General features: G+C 38.6%; 1 protein-coding gene across 1 annotated transcript in view; it reads left to right on the forward strand.

The window, feature by feature from the left end:
* Positions 1 to 19,901, forward strand: part of CA8 (carbonic anhydrase 8) — a 50,005-nt gene that overhangs the window by 3,424 nt on the left and 26,680 nt on the right. The window contains exons 3-4 of the mRNA XM_054284890.1: positions 871 to 995; positions 18,607 to 18,702. Of these exons, the coding sequence (XP_054140865.1) occupies positions 871 to 995; positions 18,607 to 18,702 (221 nt within the window). The remainder of the gene's footprint in view (positions 1 to 870; positions 996 to 18,606; positions 18,703 to 19,901) is intronic.

The raw sequence follows: 19,901 nt of genomic DNA on the forward strand, positions 1-19,901 counted from the left end.
GGAAGTTACCTCCAGCTTGTGGTGTAATATTTGATCTCAAGCAGATTCAGAAATCCCTGGGCAAAATGTTTCCATTGATTAATTCCATAGCAGGTTGGGCCTCACAATTGCTTGCTTTTACTACTTCTGGTGGAAGTCTCTATTAGTGCCAAAGTACTGAGCAGCTCTATACATTTTTTTGTGCATGTGTTGTGATTGTGGACAGACGCTTTTAAGAAATTCCAGATGTTTAAAAAACTGAATTAAGAAAAACCCATGGCTGCCTAGAAGCGGTTTTTAAGTAAATGAGGTATGCTGGTTTTGCTCCAGTGTGTAGGTTTGGTTATATTTTGGTGTGGAGGCGTTCAGTATCTCAGAAGCCTGGCAGGTGGTATATGAGTGAGCACCTTTACCCAGCAAAATATTTGCTATCTAAATTTTTCTGTCCATTTTTGTGACCCATAGTAAATATAGGTGATGAAAATTAAACATTTGGACAACTTGGAGGTTACTTCCCAGTTCAATTCAGAACCTCTGCCATCTGTTTGGAGCACACAGTTAATGTCTTGATAAGACAAATAAACATTCCCTCTTCTGACTGGTAGAGGTACAATGCTTTTATTTGGAGTTCTGCATCATAAAACAAAAGAGTTCAGTATGACAGCAGTTTTACTGTTTTTCATAACTGCCTCAATTCATGTTCTGTACCTGCAAGGTTCTTCAGAAGTAAAGGTGACAAGTCTGTCAACTTAACTGTTCTCCTCTCTGGTACCACTTCTATATATAATAATATAGAAGATTGCCACAGACTCCTTGTTGTATTTGGAGAATATATTCAGTGGCTTGTCTGCTTTGAAAGGCAAGTTCTTTACCACTTATCTTCTTTCCCAGTGTTAATAGGGGGGCCATTACCTCGGGGACACGAGTTTGAACTGCACGATGTTCGGTTTCACTGGGGGAGAGAAAACCAGCGTGGTTCTGAGCACACAGTTAATTTTAAGGCCTTTCCCATGGAGGTAAGAGTGCTCTGCATTGTATAACACCCGTGAAATGCAACAGATTTTATTTCATCGCCTGAACTCTTGGTAGCCTGAAAGCGACTTCCTTTTAGCTCTGCATGCTTTATATTTCAACCACAAAGCTGTCTTCCTGGGGTGTGCTTTAGTGCAGGTAAATTGGGATATGCATCTGGAATAGAATGCCTCCAGCACTCATCACACTGTATGATTAATTGGTCGTAAAGTTAACTTGCAGAATTATTAACTTCTTTCTTATTAGTGTTCTAACAAGATCTGCCATTTCAACACTTCCTATGTCACCTTGACTAATAGCTATAGATGGGGAGAACTAGCCACTGGAAATATTTCTATGGTGAGTAATAACAATTGAGGTTGATTTGGAGTAAGTGTAGAGCAATTTGTTCTTGAAACAGCTTTACATACTTGAAAATTGAAGATTATGTGATAGCCCTCTGTATGTTCTCCACGATCTGAAAACATACATGATTTTGAAATAAAAGCAAAGTGATAATGCAGTCTTAAAAAATTCAGCTCCTTGTGGGGTTTGTGTCATAGGCAACACAAAATGCTTGGTTCTGTTTCTCCTGCCCTCCAGCAGTGGTTTGTTTTCACTTCCCACTGTCCCATTGCTTACATCTGTCAAGGAATGGCTTCGAGTATTCCTTAGCCCCTGGGCTGCAAGACTACTTTTAAAATATACCAACCCTGATGTTTGGTGACTTCAGTTTTGTATCTTTTATCTTTTATTTCATTTGTTGTGCACTATTTGTTTTAAAGAAACTCAAGGTTTTATGGAGTTCTTTAATTTATTTTTACCTTATTTATCTATCATAATCCGTCATGAGTCTGAAACTGTTTCTTTTATTCACTGTGCTCAGTGCTAGGAAATTTATTATTGTAGTGTTCATGAGTGCCTGGCTACTGGAATAGAACTGTCTTATGGAAAAGAATGTTAAGATATTAAAGAATATTGAAGGACCTACTGCAGAAATAAGTGTAAAAATCTTTTGGACTTACATCATCCATCTAGTTTTTAGGGTTGCTCAAATACTTTCTTCAAGATTCGTGGGTCAGATTCTGGTCTCTGGTATTTGCTATTTTGCACTGGTCTATCACAACCTCCTATATATAAACTTAGCCTTTTGGAGTTTTCAGTTTGAATTGAGTCAGATCATAGAATCACTTATGTTGGAGAAGGCCTTTATGATCAACAAGTCCAGTCATAAACCAATACTGCCAAAGTCCTCCCCTAAACCATGTCCCTAAGTACCACATCTATGTGTAGGTCCCCTCTGCAGGTTGATTCCAGGCAGGTTTTGGAAGTGCAAAATTGTTTGAATGGCTAAGACTCATCAACCAAAGGGAAAACAAGGCAATGACTTCTGCATCCTGATTACCTGGCACAATAGATACAATGTGATTTATATGGGCAGTAAGACCTTCAGGATACTGCAGTGTTCTCCTGAGGCAGGAAGCAGCCAATTCAATATGAAATAGCTCTGCTTAGTGCTTTTCTTCAAGGCTGGTCCAGTATGTGGTGATTGAGAAATACTCATATGAACTGTGCTGAGAGCTGTTCTTGGGAATCTATTAGGATTTCCTGTCTCTTTGTTAATTAAAGATCACTTGCAAACAGTCTTGGTGGTATGTGGGAACAGTCTATTGATAATCTGCAGAAAACCTAAAATTATCTACTCCAGATCAATCCAGAGAAAAATATGCTTGACCCAGAGATACAAAATAACAAACTTAATAAGTCATGAAGGGATTTCATTCTTCACCTACTTTAAAAGCAGTACAGCAGCTGCACAAACAGAGTTCTGGCACAGTTGAAGAACATCACCTGGAGGTGAGCAAGCCACTGTTTTTCTGTTTCCTGCATCTAAGCAGCTTTCAACTAAACTCTAACTTCCAAGAAATAATTACTGATGCAGAAATTCTCTAGCAGAAAAAAGTCTGACCCCTAATACCCTTTAAGTACAGTGTGACTGTTTCATTTTGTAAACAGATAAATTCTTATGGCAGAAGATGGTCAGTTCATCATCTTCTGCCTTAAGGTGCAAGAAAGTACAGAGCAGGTTTTTTTGACAGATGAGCTGCATTTCCTTCTGCTATATGCACAAAGACCTGTTATATTAATTCCCTCTGAAATTGTCCAAGTCAAATATTATACTTGAGCAATAATAAAATGGGTGCTTGTGGCCACTGTAATGTTTAGGTAGCACACTTGGGACTTCAGAATGGAAGATTTGCTGTTTGCATTCCAGGCATAGCCTTGTCTTTTTTTTTTTTTTTTAAACAATAGCTCAATAGCTTTGATCACGGACCAGGAAATCTTATTTTCTTACCTTTTGACATTGGCATTGGTTTATACAGTTGTTGGAAATCATTAAATTCTGAATGTATTTTTGCCTTGATTTCCACTGGATTTCACAGATTGACAGAATATCCTGTCTTGGAAGGGGCCCGCATGGATCATCCAGTCCAGCTCTTAAGTAAATGGCCCACCTAGGGATTGATCCCACAATCTTGGTGTTACAAGTACTATGCTCTAATCAGCTGAACTGAGTTTGCTGGTTACTGAGCACAAACAGCAATTGATGCCTATTTTGGCTACATCCAAGCATTCTGCTGTAGTTTATGCTTTTGTACAAAATAAGCTGGCAGTTGTTTGTGCATCAGTGCCTGCCTAGGAATATGTTGCACACCAAGTGCATGAGTTTGGGTCTTTTTCAAATGTGATTAATCTAGCAGGTCATCTTCCTAAGGAACTAGAAATTATTTCCATGGGAAATGAAAGGGATTCTCTTCTCTTTGTGAGAGGAAAACAAGGACATCAGAGGTAATATGAAAATGGAAGTGCTTGGTTTAAGTGGGTACATTAACAACACAACAGGTTGGCCTAGATTACGCACTCTACTACTCTATTTTAAAACCTGAACTGAGCAGTTCTAAAAAAAATCAGCTTTTAGTTTGATGAGATCTGAGATGACTATCTGAGACTAAGTATTGACTGGAGCAGCAATCTGGGTTTTTTTAGGGCTGAAGTGTATACAGCTTTATTTTAATTACACTGGACACAATGGTTGTGAAACAGCTTCAGATTACCATGTAATGACCTTTGTAAAAGATTTTAAAAAAGAGTGTAATTTTTCAAATTTGGAAGGCCAATCTTCAATTACTTCCTTAGTCTCTTCATCTTTGGTACCATAATTTCTATAAAAGAAGTTAGGCAATATCCTGTATTAGTTGGGTAATATCCCATGTTTCTCAGTGCAAAAATCCATTACTTCTTACTACACAGCCAGGGCCTTTGCATGTCGTTAGGATATATAGTTTCATGGTGAAGTTGGGTAGATTACAAAACTTGTGCAACCTCTGGAACAGCTTCTTGAGCTAATACATATTGTCCAAAAATGTTGTTCATGTGGCTTGGATGCTGAGTTCTTTTTTTTTTATATTCTTATATAAGGTTCAGCAAAGATGTGTTTTCCACCTTCCTTGACCGAAGAAACCAGAATGTAGACAGCGATATGACAGTGTTTTGATTTTCACTGAAAAATCTGTGTTTGCAATAAGTCAGGAAAGCAGAACAAAACAAAAATATTTCTCAAAAGTAAATATGGTAATGCCTCTTCTTAAACCAAGGAAAAGCAGAGGTTGCATGTACCAATACTCCTCCCTTTTTTCATGAAAAAAAGAGCATGAAGACTGCTCTTGCCCTTTGGGCAAGAATCAGAAGGAAACATTTGTGCAACTTTCTTTAGAAATTCTTCTCACCAACTAGTTCTACTTCACGTAAAAGAGTGCCACTTTGCCTTTTGGCCAAAGATGTATTGGCCATGGCATATGCTACATGTTTAGTAAGGGTCCTAACACTGAGAGACTGTTTCATGCCAGCAAATGGAACAGGGTACCAAATACCTGTGCCTTACAGTACAAATTTCCACAAAGCAGTGAAATCCACATTTACACATGTGATTTACCTGAAGCTGATAGATGTTTAGGAAGGAGAGGAACTATTTGGCATCTTTATTCCTCTCCTTGATGCCAAGAGTGTGGGTTGGAGAAGGAGGAAAAGCAAACTAATGAAACTGACTTTTTCCCTTACCTCTGATGTATAACAGGGAGATAGAAGAGGACAGGAATTGCAAATTGCTGCTATTTATTTTTTGTTAACAAAGTGAAATGGGAGCAGCTAAAAATGAGTTCCCATTGTATCTGATCTCTGTATAAACACAGCATATTATAGTGCCAGGCTGAATGAATTTACAGTCAAAAAAGAAATTAAATCCAGCAGGGGAAAGTAAATCACATGATAACATCAATGCAGGTTTATGGGGAAAAAAAAGTTTTCACTACTTCTGAAATGAAGGGAAACAGGGAAGAATATAAGGGGGCCTGAAAGTTGTCTCTTGCTCTTAGTCAAATGGTGGTGTGACCAAAGACACAAACTGACCATAAAGGCACAGTTGTTTCCAGGCTCCTGTTGTGAAATAGAACTGCATCAGGGAAAATAAAAAGGTTCCTTTCATCACTTGCAATATAACTAGGAGGATAATTCCCTGTAATCCATCCTCTTTAAAATGTAGGATTACATTAGCTGCGAACCATGTGAAAGCTCTCAGTAGAAGTGGGTTGGCAGAAAATAATTTAAAAAATGTTTCCAAGATGTGCAGGAAGATTAAAAACTATTATTGTCTGTCCTACATTTTTTGAGTAGAACAGAAGAAAATACAATTGCTACAAGGACCAAAATCAGTTCTGGACAGCAATAAAAACTGTTCCTTTCTGTTGAATAACAAAATGCAAACTAATTAATTCTGTAGGCCCTTCCAGAGTAACTGAAATACCTGCTGCAATGAAGGTAACAGTGCAAAACACATATCTTACCCTCGATTTGATTTAAACCATGATGCTTTCCTTTGTTAACAAGAAATGGTGCCTGAGGTACTCATCTAACACAGTTAAAGCTTTAGGGCTTCAGGTGAGGCTGTTAACATTACACTTACCTAGTAAAGCCTTTGCAGTCTTCAGTGTGGGGTTTTCTCTGTGCCTAGCTCTGAAATCAGATATCTGCACACAGTGCATACCCTTTCTGGCATTTCTGGAGGGAAAAGTACCATGCTTTCAACACAGAAATTTATTTTTTGCCAACTTGTAATATTCTTTGCCAAGGCTATTTGACCTTGCTGTCTCTTTTAATCATTTTCCTATTACCTTATCTGGACTAAAAAATAAATCAGAGTATTTTTAATTGTAATAGAAGGCCTGGGAAACAGTGTGCTTGCTAGTGTGTCTCTCCCTCTTTATTCAGAGACTGACAAGCTGCAGAAGGACTGGGTAGGTGTGAATGGCAAGCAGAATTCAAACCATGATGACAGTAGTTTCTTTATTAGGACTATGATCCAAATAATAAACTCTAAAAGATAAACCAAGGAGTAAATCCTGTTGCCTTAGTTGGTTGCATTGATTGCCTGCTTGTGAAAAACAAAAATTAATTCCACTCATACTGGCAGCACAAGACCTTTGAATGAAGGATATCTATGAATTTAACAGGAGGCAAAAAGAACAGATTCCAGAAGAGTTTGTGCAGCATCATGCTAAGGTCTGGAACTCTGCTCAGACTCTGTCCAAGTTTTCTGGTGGAATATTAACTTGTTACTAATAGTCTTGGATTCTCTTCTAAATTTTGGAATGATTGCAGGTGAACACTCTTAGCTGTGATTAAACACAGTGTGCCTTATAAGGAAATGATGACATTTGTGTAATAGCTAATATCCTTGTCAGGTTATGAAGAAGACTAGTAATTGTTTAAAGTAGATATTTTCATTGGACAGTATCTAATTTTTGAGGATAGAATTGTGGAAAAAATACAGGAAAATCGTGCCAATATTTAAACAGATGTTTTCAGTTTTGTTTTCTAAATCTCAGTGATTTCTACAAAAGAAATTTTTTGCATGTTGTGTAGGCGCCATTTAGGAACTGTATCAGTAATACTTAGATTTACACAGCACTCTGTGGGCAAAATTGATCTTAGGAGAAATTCCAGGACTGTCAGTGAATCATGTTATGTGGAATCCTAGTCCCAAATGTGCAGGTGTTTAAGTATTTTTCTGCATTTTTCTATGTATCATACATTCTGCAATCCCCTAATTGATGTGACTTCTCTTTGGATTTTTTGTGGTGGACAATGCTGTGAGGCCTTGGTCTCCTCCCAATGTATAGGGAAACATGAAACAGCAACGAGATAAAGAAAAAATTACCATCATTGTAAGAGCACGCATGAGCAGCTTATGACTCCTGAGATTGCTAGTGCTTTAAGTTCTTTCAGTGTTAGGTTTTTATTGTTGTTGAGGGTTAATTTGACCTAACTAGGCACATGCAGTCTCTGGAGTATACTTTGGTTTTGGGTAATTTGCCAATATGGGCTTCAACTGGCCCTTGTTTTGCTCACTCACATATAGTTTAAATTTTTCAGGAATGCACCTGTGTGCTTTCTAATGTGAATTCCTGAAAGCAGGTGCAAAAATAGGCTGATGTACTTGCACAAACATGCTTTTATCTTGTGTAACACCTGAAATAAAATTAAGTTAAGCCCTGTGGAAAAAGGTACACAACTTTAGAGGCAGCAAAATATGCTACCCTTCTGTGCAAAATCTACAATATATTTATTGGGTTGTGGAAGATGTATGAGCTGCCAGACACCAGGTCAAAGAGGAGTGGTATTGTTCATGTTTATTGAAGCCTCTTTATCTTTTTGTCTGTTTTTTAAGAGTCATTTGAGTTTTGTGTGGAGAAGCTCTGTGGCCCATATGCACCTAAACCAGTTTTGAGGTGGCAATTGCAATCATCTATGATTAATAACTTCTACCGGGATGGAGAATTTCAGTATTCATTGAAGAAATAAATAGTTCAAACTAAAAATGACTGAGCAGAACAGGACAAACTAACAGGAAAAAAATTTGCAAGGGGAGAAAAGCTGGGTAAAGGAAAAGAGAATGAGAAGAAAATGAGGAGCAGCTGAAGAGAGGGCTCCCCATTCCATCTAATCTCAGTCTGTGAGTCTCAGTTTAGTTCTGCCAGAAGCCACAGGCAGTCTTTGTGTTTTGCCTGCATCAAATTCTCTTGCAGCCCTGCTGGGCTAAGTTGAGATGTTCAGTTGCAGCCTGTTTGGTGGCACTGCATCCTTGTGGAGGCAGGAGTGTAACCCTGGACAGAAGAGCTCTTAGCATCCCCTGTCTGTGGTGGCCACACTACAGCCTCTTACACTTTTAAAAATATGGAATTCTTTTCCATTTCTTGAGCAGATTTACAGCTTTGGCTTCTCCTTAAATTGACTTTCTTACACAAGTGTCTTGCTGACAGTGCTTGGATTCATGGATATAGAGGTTGCTGTCAGAAAACCCTTATAGAAAACTGTTCCCCAGCTCTAACAGAATGGCTACTTATGGAGCTGCTGTGGGAGAAGACATTCTGTAGTCTCTTAGCAGATGGGACTTCTGAAGAGGATTTAAACTTAGTTTGGAGCTCAACAAGATTGCTGCTCAGGTCTTTGCCATTTTTCTTGGCTGTGTGCCCTTGCTGTGATTTGCTTCAGTTGTACATAATTTTCTAATTTCTGCCATGATCCTTGCTGGCACTCTGCATGTATTTTGCTTCAGTTTCCTGCTGCCTTGGTTTTCCTATTTGGTTTTCCTTGGCACTTTGCCCTAACCACTAAGCCTAACTGTTTTACTATCTAAAACTTATCACTTGTTGAAGAAGGGGAAAGGAGATTCCTTATTTTGTTGTCTTCCATGCTGCATGCTTGAGTCAGGACCAGTTCCAAGACAGGCCCCAATGCATAAGCAAATACTCTAAAAATCAGAAGTAATAGCTTTTTGATGCTAGCCCCAAATTTTGTGTTATTTGTGCTAATGGTGCATTCATGGCCCTCAAGAGGTAAACGATGAAACGTGTAGATCACCTAAGATCTGAAAACCTTAGGAGACTTCCAGAAGTATTTGCTGTTGTGCCTGGTTACATCATGAGCACAAACAATATAATCCTTAAAACCTCAGTGAGATGACTTCTATTGCTATTGCCAAGGAACTGGTAGGAAACACATTCAAAGGGATTAAATTGTTTGGCCATGGTCACACATGATGCCTTCTGTACAAGTGGGGGAGAACTGACTCATGATTCCTAGATGCTTGGATTCTAGTAAGGGTTTCAGACACTGTAGTGTTAGAATACCCAACTTGGGTTGTAAATCCTGTTTCAGTAATTTAACCACAGGGCTATCTGTGGATGCCCTAGTCCATAGGCCACACTGTTGTTAATGAGATACTGGTCATTCCTGACTTTTTACTGTCCCAGCATTAAGCCACATAATGAGCTGAATGGGGAAACAGCTAAAGTGTAGCAAAATTTGTGGAGTTCTTGGAGCTATGGAAGAGAAAATTATAGCATGCTATTGCACAATTTGCAAACTTGAAATTCAAGAGAAAACTGTTGGAGAAGCATAACAAAGTTTATTATTTTAAAGGAAGCTTAGCCAACATTACAGGAAAACAAAAACCTGCCTGAGTTTCCTAGAGGAGTGTATTATGGAAGAACAACTGCTCCCTGGATAACAGTCAAGCTTATGACTTAAGAAGATAATATGCAGCTGCAGATTCTCATATCTTAAGACCGACCATTACCTTTGAAACACAGAGAACTGTGGGATACAAATCAGTTATTAACAAAACGTGGCAAATTAACAGGGAAGGAGTGCTTTTCATTCTGCCTTCATGAGAGAATCTACCATTGAAAATTAAATTGGTGATTTAAAACCTTCCACATATGAACAGTCTGGTTTTAAATCCAAGACAATAGATTGCAGGCAACACTTTGGAACGGAACATGCTTTTATTAAATGCTTAGTCATATAAATAACACTTCCAGAATTAAATGCTTAACCTATAGCTTTTTGTGTTTTCTGTCTTCTTGATGATATTGCTAGTCTGTATCAACTGTCCATCAAGGTCCATTCTTTTTTCCAAGCTTCACCCTGTCTAACTGTGGAGCTATTAAAAGCACAGGCAGACGTGCACATGCACCCTCTCAGGCTGGTAAGAACCCAGAGTGAAGGTAGGCTGGAGAATCTTGCAGTAAAACCCTTGCTCTTTGCTTCCCGGCTTTCATATTTCAAAGGAAGGAAAAAGAAAGGCTTGAAAGTATATTTGTTTCTGTTAGCATAGGTAAAGGCAGACCCAGGGCACTTCAGCCTACATGTTTGCTGGGGCCAAACATGGTAGGGAACAATAAGCTGCTCTGTGGTGCTCCCTGCTTTGCACACTGAGCAGAAACTTGGCACAGTGAAGAGTCTGAGCTATGAATCTGACAGTAATTACTGTGTAGCTGTTTAGTTTCTTACCATTAGGTTGATATTGAAAGTTGGCAGCATAGAGACAGGGACATTTTCAGTCCTTTCGTGACTTTTTCAGTCCTTTTTTTAGCCTGTATACTTACATTACAGTTAAAAAAAGTTAATTTTGATTAATTCCTGTTTTCTTTTAATGTCTTGCGAATGCCAGTACACATAAGCCGTGCTTGTGATTTCAAACATGAAGAAAAAAAATACATACAGATGACAAATTATGTATCCTCAGTTTCTCTGAAACCCTATGATGTTTTTGCCAGTCATTTTCCTAAGAAACAGGCAAGCTAATATTACGTGTCAGTGACTCCTGTGGGCAAACAAGGACATAGGTAAAAACATCTATGTTGCAGTTGCATTAACCATGAAGATTCCTTTTTTTTCCCCCCACTTTTTTAGACCTTCTGGCTTCTTTTCCCAGAACAGAAAGAAGAGTGCTGGTTGGATTTTGATGGTTCCCATTGCTTTTCTTTTTCGCTTACTCTTTGTAGCTGTCGTGTTTTGAGTTTTTCCATGTACATCAGTACTTCCTGCTGTTAATTTCATTTTTTAAATGAACCAATAGTTCTTTGTGTAAAATGAAATGAGGATGCTGCATGTGATTAGACTTTTCAAAGGGAACAGGTTCCTGTTTAATATTAGATGTTGCAATGTTTTTATTATTCTGTTATGTAGATACTTCTTTAGTGAGTTTGCCAAAAGAAACTGCTATAGTGTTTCCTGAGACGCTGCAAATAATTCAATAGTCCCAGGATTCGTTACCTTTTTTGTAGCACATCTGAAGGTATGCCACACAGATGCTTAGACTACTGCTTTCACTAGGCTGTCTTGTTTGGAAAGAGAATAGATTTTGAAAGGTGTCTTTGCAGTCCTTGATTTTATGATTCAACAAAAATAAGCTTTTTTACAGCTATTCTTCTTTCAAAGATGTTCATGGAGAGGAGAGCACCAGTCAGCAAAGGTTCTGGACTACCATGGTGTCCCAGTCAACCATATGTTCAGCATGTTTTAGCTGTGAATTTAGCTTTTGACCTGAAACATGTAGTATCTCACTCTGTAATTGTGAAGTTGTTTGAACAGTATCTCCAGGATACTTTGTGCTCTGCTCCATCTTGATTTGCATGCACCTAATTTCTCTGATCTTAGATTACAGACTTCTTTGTTCAGGGAATGTCATCTTGTTCTGAACACACTTGGAGCCTGACGATTAAAGCGCAGACTAGATCTGCTCAATCTTTAACACTTTCAATAAATTATAACAAGCAGAAGCTGAGCAGAAACTGTGCTTTTTCTTCTCCTACATTATATTAATAAGAGATTTTTAATGCTAACAGTGTTGTCATCTGTGTTCATTGGAACTGCTTTCAGTTATGTCTCTTAGTGGTGAACTTCGTGTTGCTTTCAAAGATAGGCAAAGAATTCCCTTTATGTATTTTTTTCATTACAATGATTCATGTATGGAATTTTAAGGAGCATTTAAATGATACTGAAATTTAGTGGCATTTTGGCACCTATCCACTATAGAAGCCTTGGAAAATTCAAGTATGGAAGCATAAACCAAGTGCACTAATTTATAATCTAACGACATTCTCATCCTCTTCTTCATTTTGCCCAGAGTTCATGATCTACTAATTTGCTTCTATTTGCATTTGCATTTTCAAAGGAAGCATGTTTATGTTGACCAAACTATAATGTTTAACCATGAAGACTTTATGGGTATTTGTTTCTTTGTTTTGTGGCATGAAGTATGTACACGTACCCCTGCTTCTCCTAAGACATTTTCCAACAGTCTCTGTATCAATTCCATTAACTTTATTTTCCTAAACCTCTCCTTCAGGCTGTTAATAACTAACTTTCTGTTTTTTTAATCACTTTTCTAGAAGCTGTGTGCCCTGGTCATATCCTTGGTTTGGTCCCTTTGTGAGGATTTGGAACTTAATTACTGTATGTTATGGTCACTGCCAACAGCTTAGTCAATTGCTTCCTGAAACAATTCAGTGCCAAGTCAAGTATCAACTCATAAATTCTTGTGCACATGTAAAATAGCAAGACACAATTTTTCCACATTTTGCCCTCCTGAGATGCGACTTATGCAATATTTTTGCTGTTGAAATTACACATCATTATTGTACAGCTAGACTCTGTTGCTTTCCGCTATTACTAGCTGAAATCCTGAGCTTCATTTCATCCCTCTCAATCCTGGAAAAAGCCTTCCTGCTGGCTGTAGTTAGGTAGTCAGAGTTTGCCATTTTTACTGTTCCCCACTCAGCTTTTATGGCATGTTGTGGATGAAACTGGAATGTACTGATCCCTGGCAAACTTGGATGAGTCCAGGAGAAACTTTGATACCTCTATAATCTTTAGCAGAGGAGTTCTAAAGCTGCTTTAATTTACCTTAGAGATATAGATTTGTCCCTGAGACAGTGTTTATGGAATCAAAAGGGTGTTTCAGCTACACTCTTTCTCAGCAGTGACAGAAATATCACAAAACCCAGTCTGCTCAGAATTTCCAGACTGACATGTTTTAGGTGCCCCTCTGATTAAGACATTGTGATGCAGTATTCCCCTATTATTATTTGAATGTACAGCCTGTATACATTGAAATAAGAATTGGGAAGATATGAGAGCAATGACAAATCTCTCATCTTAAGAGATCTGTTGAGAGGTGCTTTCTATCCTGTAATATTATTAGACTAAGCGGACTTTCCTGGAGCTTGTGACAGCTGGTGGCACAGCTAAAAAGGAATGGCTGTGTATCCTAGTTCTGAGCAAAGAACAAAGGTTACTAGAAGATTAATTTACACATGATGCAGTATGCACTGAAGAAAGAAGCTTTTGTAATAATTAGCTTCTCAATCAAGAGTGGAAAAATGCAATGGTTGATAGTGCCAGCTGCACAGTTTCAAGCAGGCACACTGATGATTGTGTCCCAATCAGATGTTCCTATCGATCTAAAGAGGAATTATTTAAAATTTATGGTCTTCTACTGTTCGTAGAGCACAAACAGGAGCCTGTTGAACAGAATAATCCCCCATGTCACAAGCTCTTGCAATATGGGTTGTGGTTACCAATTAAGTTGAGGCAGGACCTCCACCCAGGCTGGGCTGGTGTTTCTTGTTGTCTCTTGCTGCCTGAGCTGCCAGTGGTTTTATCAGGCCCCTGTAGAGCCTGGTTCTGGTGCCAGGGGGTCAGGAGGATTTTTGCTGTTGGCACATTTCCTTTTGACTCCTATGGAGCATGAGCTTGGTACTCTATTCCAAACTGCCTGACTTAGCCAGTGGAAACACAGCACATTGAACAGCAAATTCGAGTTTCAGTCATTTAGCAGTAAGTATTCATAAAGAAAGCAGAAAGTATTCATATAACATATGAGCTGCTTTTTATGGTAGCAGGATATTCCAGACTGTGCAGGTTCTTAGCAAATTTGGAACATTAGGGTCATACAAGAGTGCAGAAATGTTGGTGCAGGATTCTTCTTCTCCTTGTACCATTAATCAGATGCCTCATAGGAGACGATGAGCTGTGATTTATTTCAGGGTGTATTTTCCTGTGAGGAATCAGCCTGTGTCATTTTTGGTCTGACACTTGGGTGACACATGCACAGCAGTCGGTCACAGTAAGGGACAGAGCTAGTAGCAGCTTTCCTGACATTTTAAGAGTCAGGCAAGCTTAGTTGAAAGTAAGCTTGGGTGAAACAAGGTCATTCAAACAAGTGGGTGACTGAGGAGCTTTGGGAAAGAGGCACCATTCAGGAGTCAATCACGAGACACTGATTTGGCGGTCACAGGCAATTCATGCCTGGGCTCAGAGAATCCTGGGGAGTGTGAAAGAACAGGAGGCAAGGGACACAGGTTGCAACAGGAGACATTCTGACTAGGTAGAAGGAGAAATAAATTATGGGGAGGTCAAGCACAGAACAGGTTATCTAGAGAGGTTGTGAGACTTCTGTCGTTGGAGATACGTGAAACTTAGTTGGACAAGGACCTGAAAAAGCCGATCTGACTTTGAATTAGTAGCTAACTTTGAAGTTGGTGCTGCTGTGAAAGAGTTGAACTTCAGAGATGACTTCCAACATAAATTATCCTGTCGTTATATATTTTATCTGTGTGCTGAGAATGAAGTAAGGTCATCAGCAGAGCTTAAAAGATCATTTTTGCTCTCAGTGAGCTTTAGACCCTGCAGAATTCCACAGAGCAGTCAGTGCCCCAGACAGGGGAAAAATGTACATTTTTGTAATTGTGTTTTTTATTGAGACATTGGTTTCCAGAACTGATAGGTCATATACATTGATTCTTGCCAGAATCTTTCATCCCAGGACTCCGATTTTGTGTAAAAATCTACCATGAAAGCCTTTTCATATTGACATAGAAGGTATTTCTGTGGTAGAAAAAGAAATGGATTTAAGGGGTAGAGCTTTATTTTGATAAATGTTTATTGAATTTAAAGCCAGAATCTCAGGTCCTTACTCAGCTTAGAGAAAGTCTTGTTTTGGGACAGGCCCCCTGCTAATGTCTGTCAACTTTTGCTAAATAAGGATTGGGTTCAGTAGCCTTTTGGTTGAGTGGGGTCTGGATGAAAATTGAGAAGTGTCTCAGAATTTTTTCCATACAGAGTAATCCTTCCAGGGGGTTTGCTCTGCTACCTGGAATTATTTCTTAATCTTCACTGTGTAGGAGAGTCTCTCCAGCTGTTCACTTCAGAGCAAATCAACTTTATCAGCACTTTATTATTATTTGCCTTCATGAGTTTTCAGTTTATCTGGTTTTAAAGAAGGTGCTACTACAATCCTTTGATTTACAGCTGTAATGTTAAAAGGCCCAAAATTATGGTTCTTTCAAGAGAAAAGTGGATTTTTTGAGTGCTGAGGATTTTCTGATGGCTTTCTGATTATTTTGTAAAAACATACTGTCTGGCATGTCAAGCCAGTCACCGATAATCAGTATCAGCATAGCTGACTCATTTTGGCTGTGTAGAACTACCATAACTGCGAAGTATCAAAACATTACCTGACAAGGTGAGCAGAGCCTTTCCTGCCACACTGACATGTGTGGCTGTTTGTACTCTGAATGAAAACCACACAATGGGAAGCTGCCAATGCACTGTAACTGATTGTTTAAAAAGCCCTGCATGGTTTGTTCATATCAGGGGCTGGCACCCCTTGTGACTGAGCACTTTTCAAACAGCTGTCTCAAATAAATGTGAAAATGAAGGTTACTGAAATACAGACGATTGTTAGCCTCTGTGATTATTCCTAGTTGTGAGGTACAGAGGCATGGATATGACATTGTCCATGTGCATGGACATTATATCATTGTGGCAGTTTCAAGATTTGTGAAAGCCCTGTGGTCTTTCCTCTGTGCACATCTGATTCTCATAAATATTAACAAGAGTTATAGGCCATGTTTTTTGTGGTCTGTACTCTCAAGAGTTGAGATTTTGTAATGTTTGTAGACTTGTTGCCATCTTTTTTTTGGAAAACTGTTGTCTGATGTTTATATCTGATGTTATATTACAAATAAAAAAGAACACACAAATGTCAGAACAGCTCCAGAACGCAGGATGAAACATGATTTAAAAAACCCACAGGCTTTATGACAAGCATTTACTACTTCCTTGCTACCTCACTTTCTGAATTATTTTTTCATGTACTCACCCAGCTCTGCTTTGAGCTACATTTTTCTTGCTTTGTAGAAGAAATAATTTGACTTCCATTTATTTAAGTGCATAACCAAATGTGTTTAATTATTTGAGTGTCCATGCATGGTCTTATAGAGTAAAATGACATGTTGGCCTGCTGTTTGGAAATAAAATGGTATTAATTATTATTTTCCATTAGGTTGCCTTTCTAATTTCAGTTTGTAAATCACTAATGATAGAACATTTTCTGTGAAGAGCTAATTCCGAATATCACCTTGGGTCAGGACATGGGAAGGTAACAAATACACTGCAGTGCATCCAGTGTGCTGTTGTTAGCACTACCAATCAGGAGTGCTATGTAGAAAGAACATATGAGTCTGACCACTTTTTGTTGCACTCCCCAGTCATCTACTGTCATGGGTTTAGGAGTGCTCTCTACCTGTTGTCTTTGGTGTTTATGACAGCAAGTTTGCAACCTGCTGTGTAAAAAATATATCACTAATCCACTGTAATTATGGCCATCTTTAACACTATTATGGCCATCTTTAAACACAGATCAGAAATTCATTCTACTTTGGGTGTTAGCAACTCAGTACAAAATGATGGATCTTGTTCCAAGGACTCTACTATGCAATTGAAACATCCTTGAGCAGACCCTCAAAGTTACAAAAACCTTTAGACCAGAAAGTGCTGATTGCCTGTTTTTCAGTGATGTTGATTACTAAACCTGAACCCAGTCTGGAGGTGTCACCATTACCTTTACATATACACATACTGCTGCACAGACTAATTCTAGAGCTCTTAACATTTTATGGCATTACACAGAGGTTTTTGTGTCATTTTTCTCGGTAATTTCCCTTATCATAGGGAAATCTGTGCCCTGATGAGCCTGCTGCTTAAGATAGGACAGTGTGTTTCTGAAAAACTGGGGTCACTGCTTGAACAATCTGAAGTGCTTGTTCATTTTCCTCTTTCTGGGGTTCAGCATTTTCCTTTTGGATCTACTTAGAGAAAACGTGCTGTTGTCAGAATGCAGACAGATTAGACTTCACCTCCAAGGGAATGTTGCACTGCCATCCCCACTGAAGTCACCACAACCAATTTTTCTTTCACATTTCCCTCTTCACGTCAGGGTTTTGGTGTGGACTGTGGGACTCCGTGATCCCCCTCTAGTGGGGAGCTGGTGTGAACGCCAGGCTCTTGTGGAGAGACCTCAGAGACTGCAATCACATTATTTGATCCTCTGGCTTTAAAATCCAAGGGCAAATCAAATGTGTAACAAAGCTTTTTAGTACTGATAAAATGCACGCAACCGAGTAAATCCATGGGCTTAGTTCTAACAGGGAGCCTTTGTATGTCTAGAAGTTTTGTAGCTGTGGACAAATAGATTATTTATTTTAGTGTTCTCATGTAAAAATGATTTATTGTATTTGCTAAGAAAAGTGTTTAAATTTTCTTCCTACAGCAGATTTGATCAAAATGAATAAAAATTATTTGTGTGATAACCTGGAATTTAATTCAATTTACAATATGTTCATTTAAAAGTTTGTATTTACTTTTGGAATAACAGTCATCAAGAGGAGTACCTAAAATTCGTATTGGAAATAAATAAGTGGAGAGGGATTGCTTGAAGAACTGGTATTCTGAAATGCTATGTCTGAATGAGCTCCTGTTGTGTAAGGGGCAATAAGCATTTCACAGAGGCTGTTTCTGCACAGAAATAAAAAACAAAATAGGAAGATACACTGTTTTAAAAAATAATTTTGCTGAAGGTGGAAACAATGTTAGCTATAAAAATGACATTTTAAATTCTTAGACACATGACTGAACAAAACATTGAGCATGATTTTACAATGGAAATTAAGTCTAAGAGTTGGCAGATAAACTTCAAAGCATCTGTACTTAGGATATTGGAACTCTACAGTGTTACTAGACCTAGGCACAGAGATTACATTTACATTTATTTCTGGAAAAACTCATGTTCAAAATGCATATTGCCTTTCATCAGTAGATAGTTTCCTTCCTTTCCTTCCTTTCCTTCCTTTCCTTCCTTTCCTTCCTTCCCTTCCTTCCCTTCCTTCCCTTCCTTTCCTCCCTTCCTTTCCCTTCCTTTCCCTTTCCTTTCCTTCTTTCCCTTCCTTCCCTCTCTCCTTCCTTCCTTCCCTCCTTCCCTTCCCTTCGTTCTGTCTTGGGAGAGAGTTGGCCGAGGGGCAATATTGGTGGATTTCATTAGCTGACATTATTTCAGTATTCAGGTTGAGAGGGTTGTTGAAATCATCATTACTATAGTCATTCCCACCTTTGATGTAGATTTCTGGTAACTGGTTTTACATCACTTTACTGCAACTTTATCTGTTTTTTTTCCTCGGTGTTCCTGATATTTACAACATGAACTATCGTAAGTAAATCCACTTATCCCTACATGCACAGCCAGGAGCATGAACATATGTGTAGTCATGCATGCACACACAACATGCTGAGGCTTTGTTGATTGATGTTAATTGCTGCTGGTTTTAATTACAAAACATATTTCTCTCTTGCTCAGTTTGCACTGCTTTGTTTCAGCTTCATCTAATGCACTGGAACTCCACACTGTACAGCAGCATTGATGAGGCAGTAGGGAAGAAGCACGGCATAGCTATTATTGCTTTGTTTGTGCAGGTAAGTTTCCTGTGTTACACTTGTTATGATGCACTGCCATTTGTCTGAGGATAATGAGGTCCTTCCCATGTTATTTAATTTTTAAAGATTTCATGAAAGAAAACAATGTATGACTGCCGGTATTCTATTTGCAAGATATTTTTCAGTCATGTCTCCTATATGTGTGCTAAGCAATCAATTCTTGTTTGAACAGGATATTGGAAGTATGTTCATTAAAGAAGGGATAACAGATTGTTAGGCACCTTTCTGGGACTCTGGCTCTAAGTAGACATCCAATCTTCATTCCTCTGAGAGCAGAATGAGGGCTGTTAGGAGGGACAAGTGCTTCACTATCTCTGTGATGTGTTTCTCTTAATTCCTGGCTGAGTCTGCTGTTCAGAGATTGAGGAAATAGAGAGAGGAGAGGAGGAAAGATTAAAGAAAAGGCCTACAAAGCCATTGGCACTGCTGAAAACTGGCAGTAGAATTGTGCTTTCCGGAACACAGGTACAAGTGTGGTTCTGCACACAGGACAAATGTGAGGTGGAGTCATATCACTCTCCAGAGACTGAGAGTGTTAACAAGACTTGCCAGAGACCCTCAGAAAAGCCTGCAATGAGGAGGCTTTAAGCTTCCTGGGGACAAGGTGTAATGAAATCTGGAAGTTAGCACTATAATCTAATTGCTGTTGAAGGTTTTTCAAGGTCTGCGCTCTATAAAGATTTTCAGTTTTAGTCCTCAAATACCAGATTCTCATCTTCCTCATGAGAAATGGCAAACTGTTTTATTTAAATGGGTTTGGAAGAAGAGGTTTAAAGTTCATCCTTAGATCAAATGGATTTTCTTGCACAGTGATATTATTAATTTGTCATATTTCATAACGAGTTTATGAGTGCCTTTGAGCTTTACCTCTGAATTTAAAGGTGCATTGGTTACCATCTCAACACTCAGATAGAACTGCTAAAAATGGAAGTTAGAAAGTCTTCAGCTTTGTGTCCTAGAGGGCTGTGTGATAATTGCTTATGTAAGTCACCTTCTCATTCCAGCAGAGGTAACCTTCGAGTCAGTTAGAAAGTTATATATAAGTTCTTAAATAAATTTAAAACTTCAATGATACATTTTCCATTTCTGGTCTGTCACCCACATCAGTGTTCGTAAGCATTCCAAAAAGGCTTTTTCATTAGCCAAGAAAGGCATAATTACAACTGACCAAGGAAAAA

This window comes from Melozone crissalis, unplaced genomic scaffold, assembly GCF_028551555.1.
Source record: "Melozone crissalis strain CALT ecotype California unplaced genomic scaffold, PUWL_Pcris_2 ptg000042l_1, whole genome shotgun sequence".
NCBI lineage: Eukaryota > Metazoa > Chordata > Aves > Passeriformes > Passerellidae > Melozone > Melozone crissalis.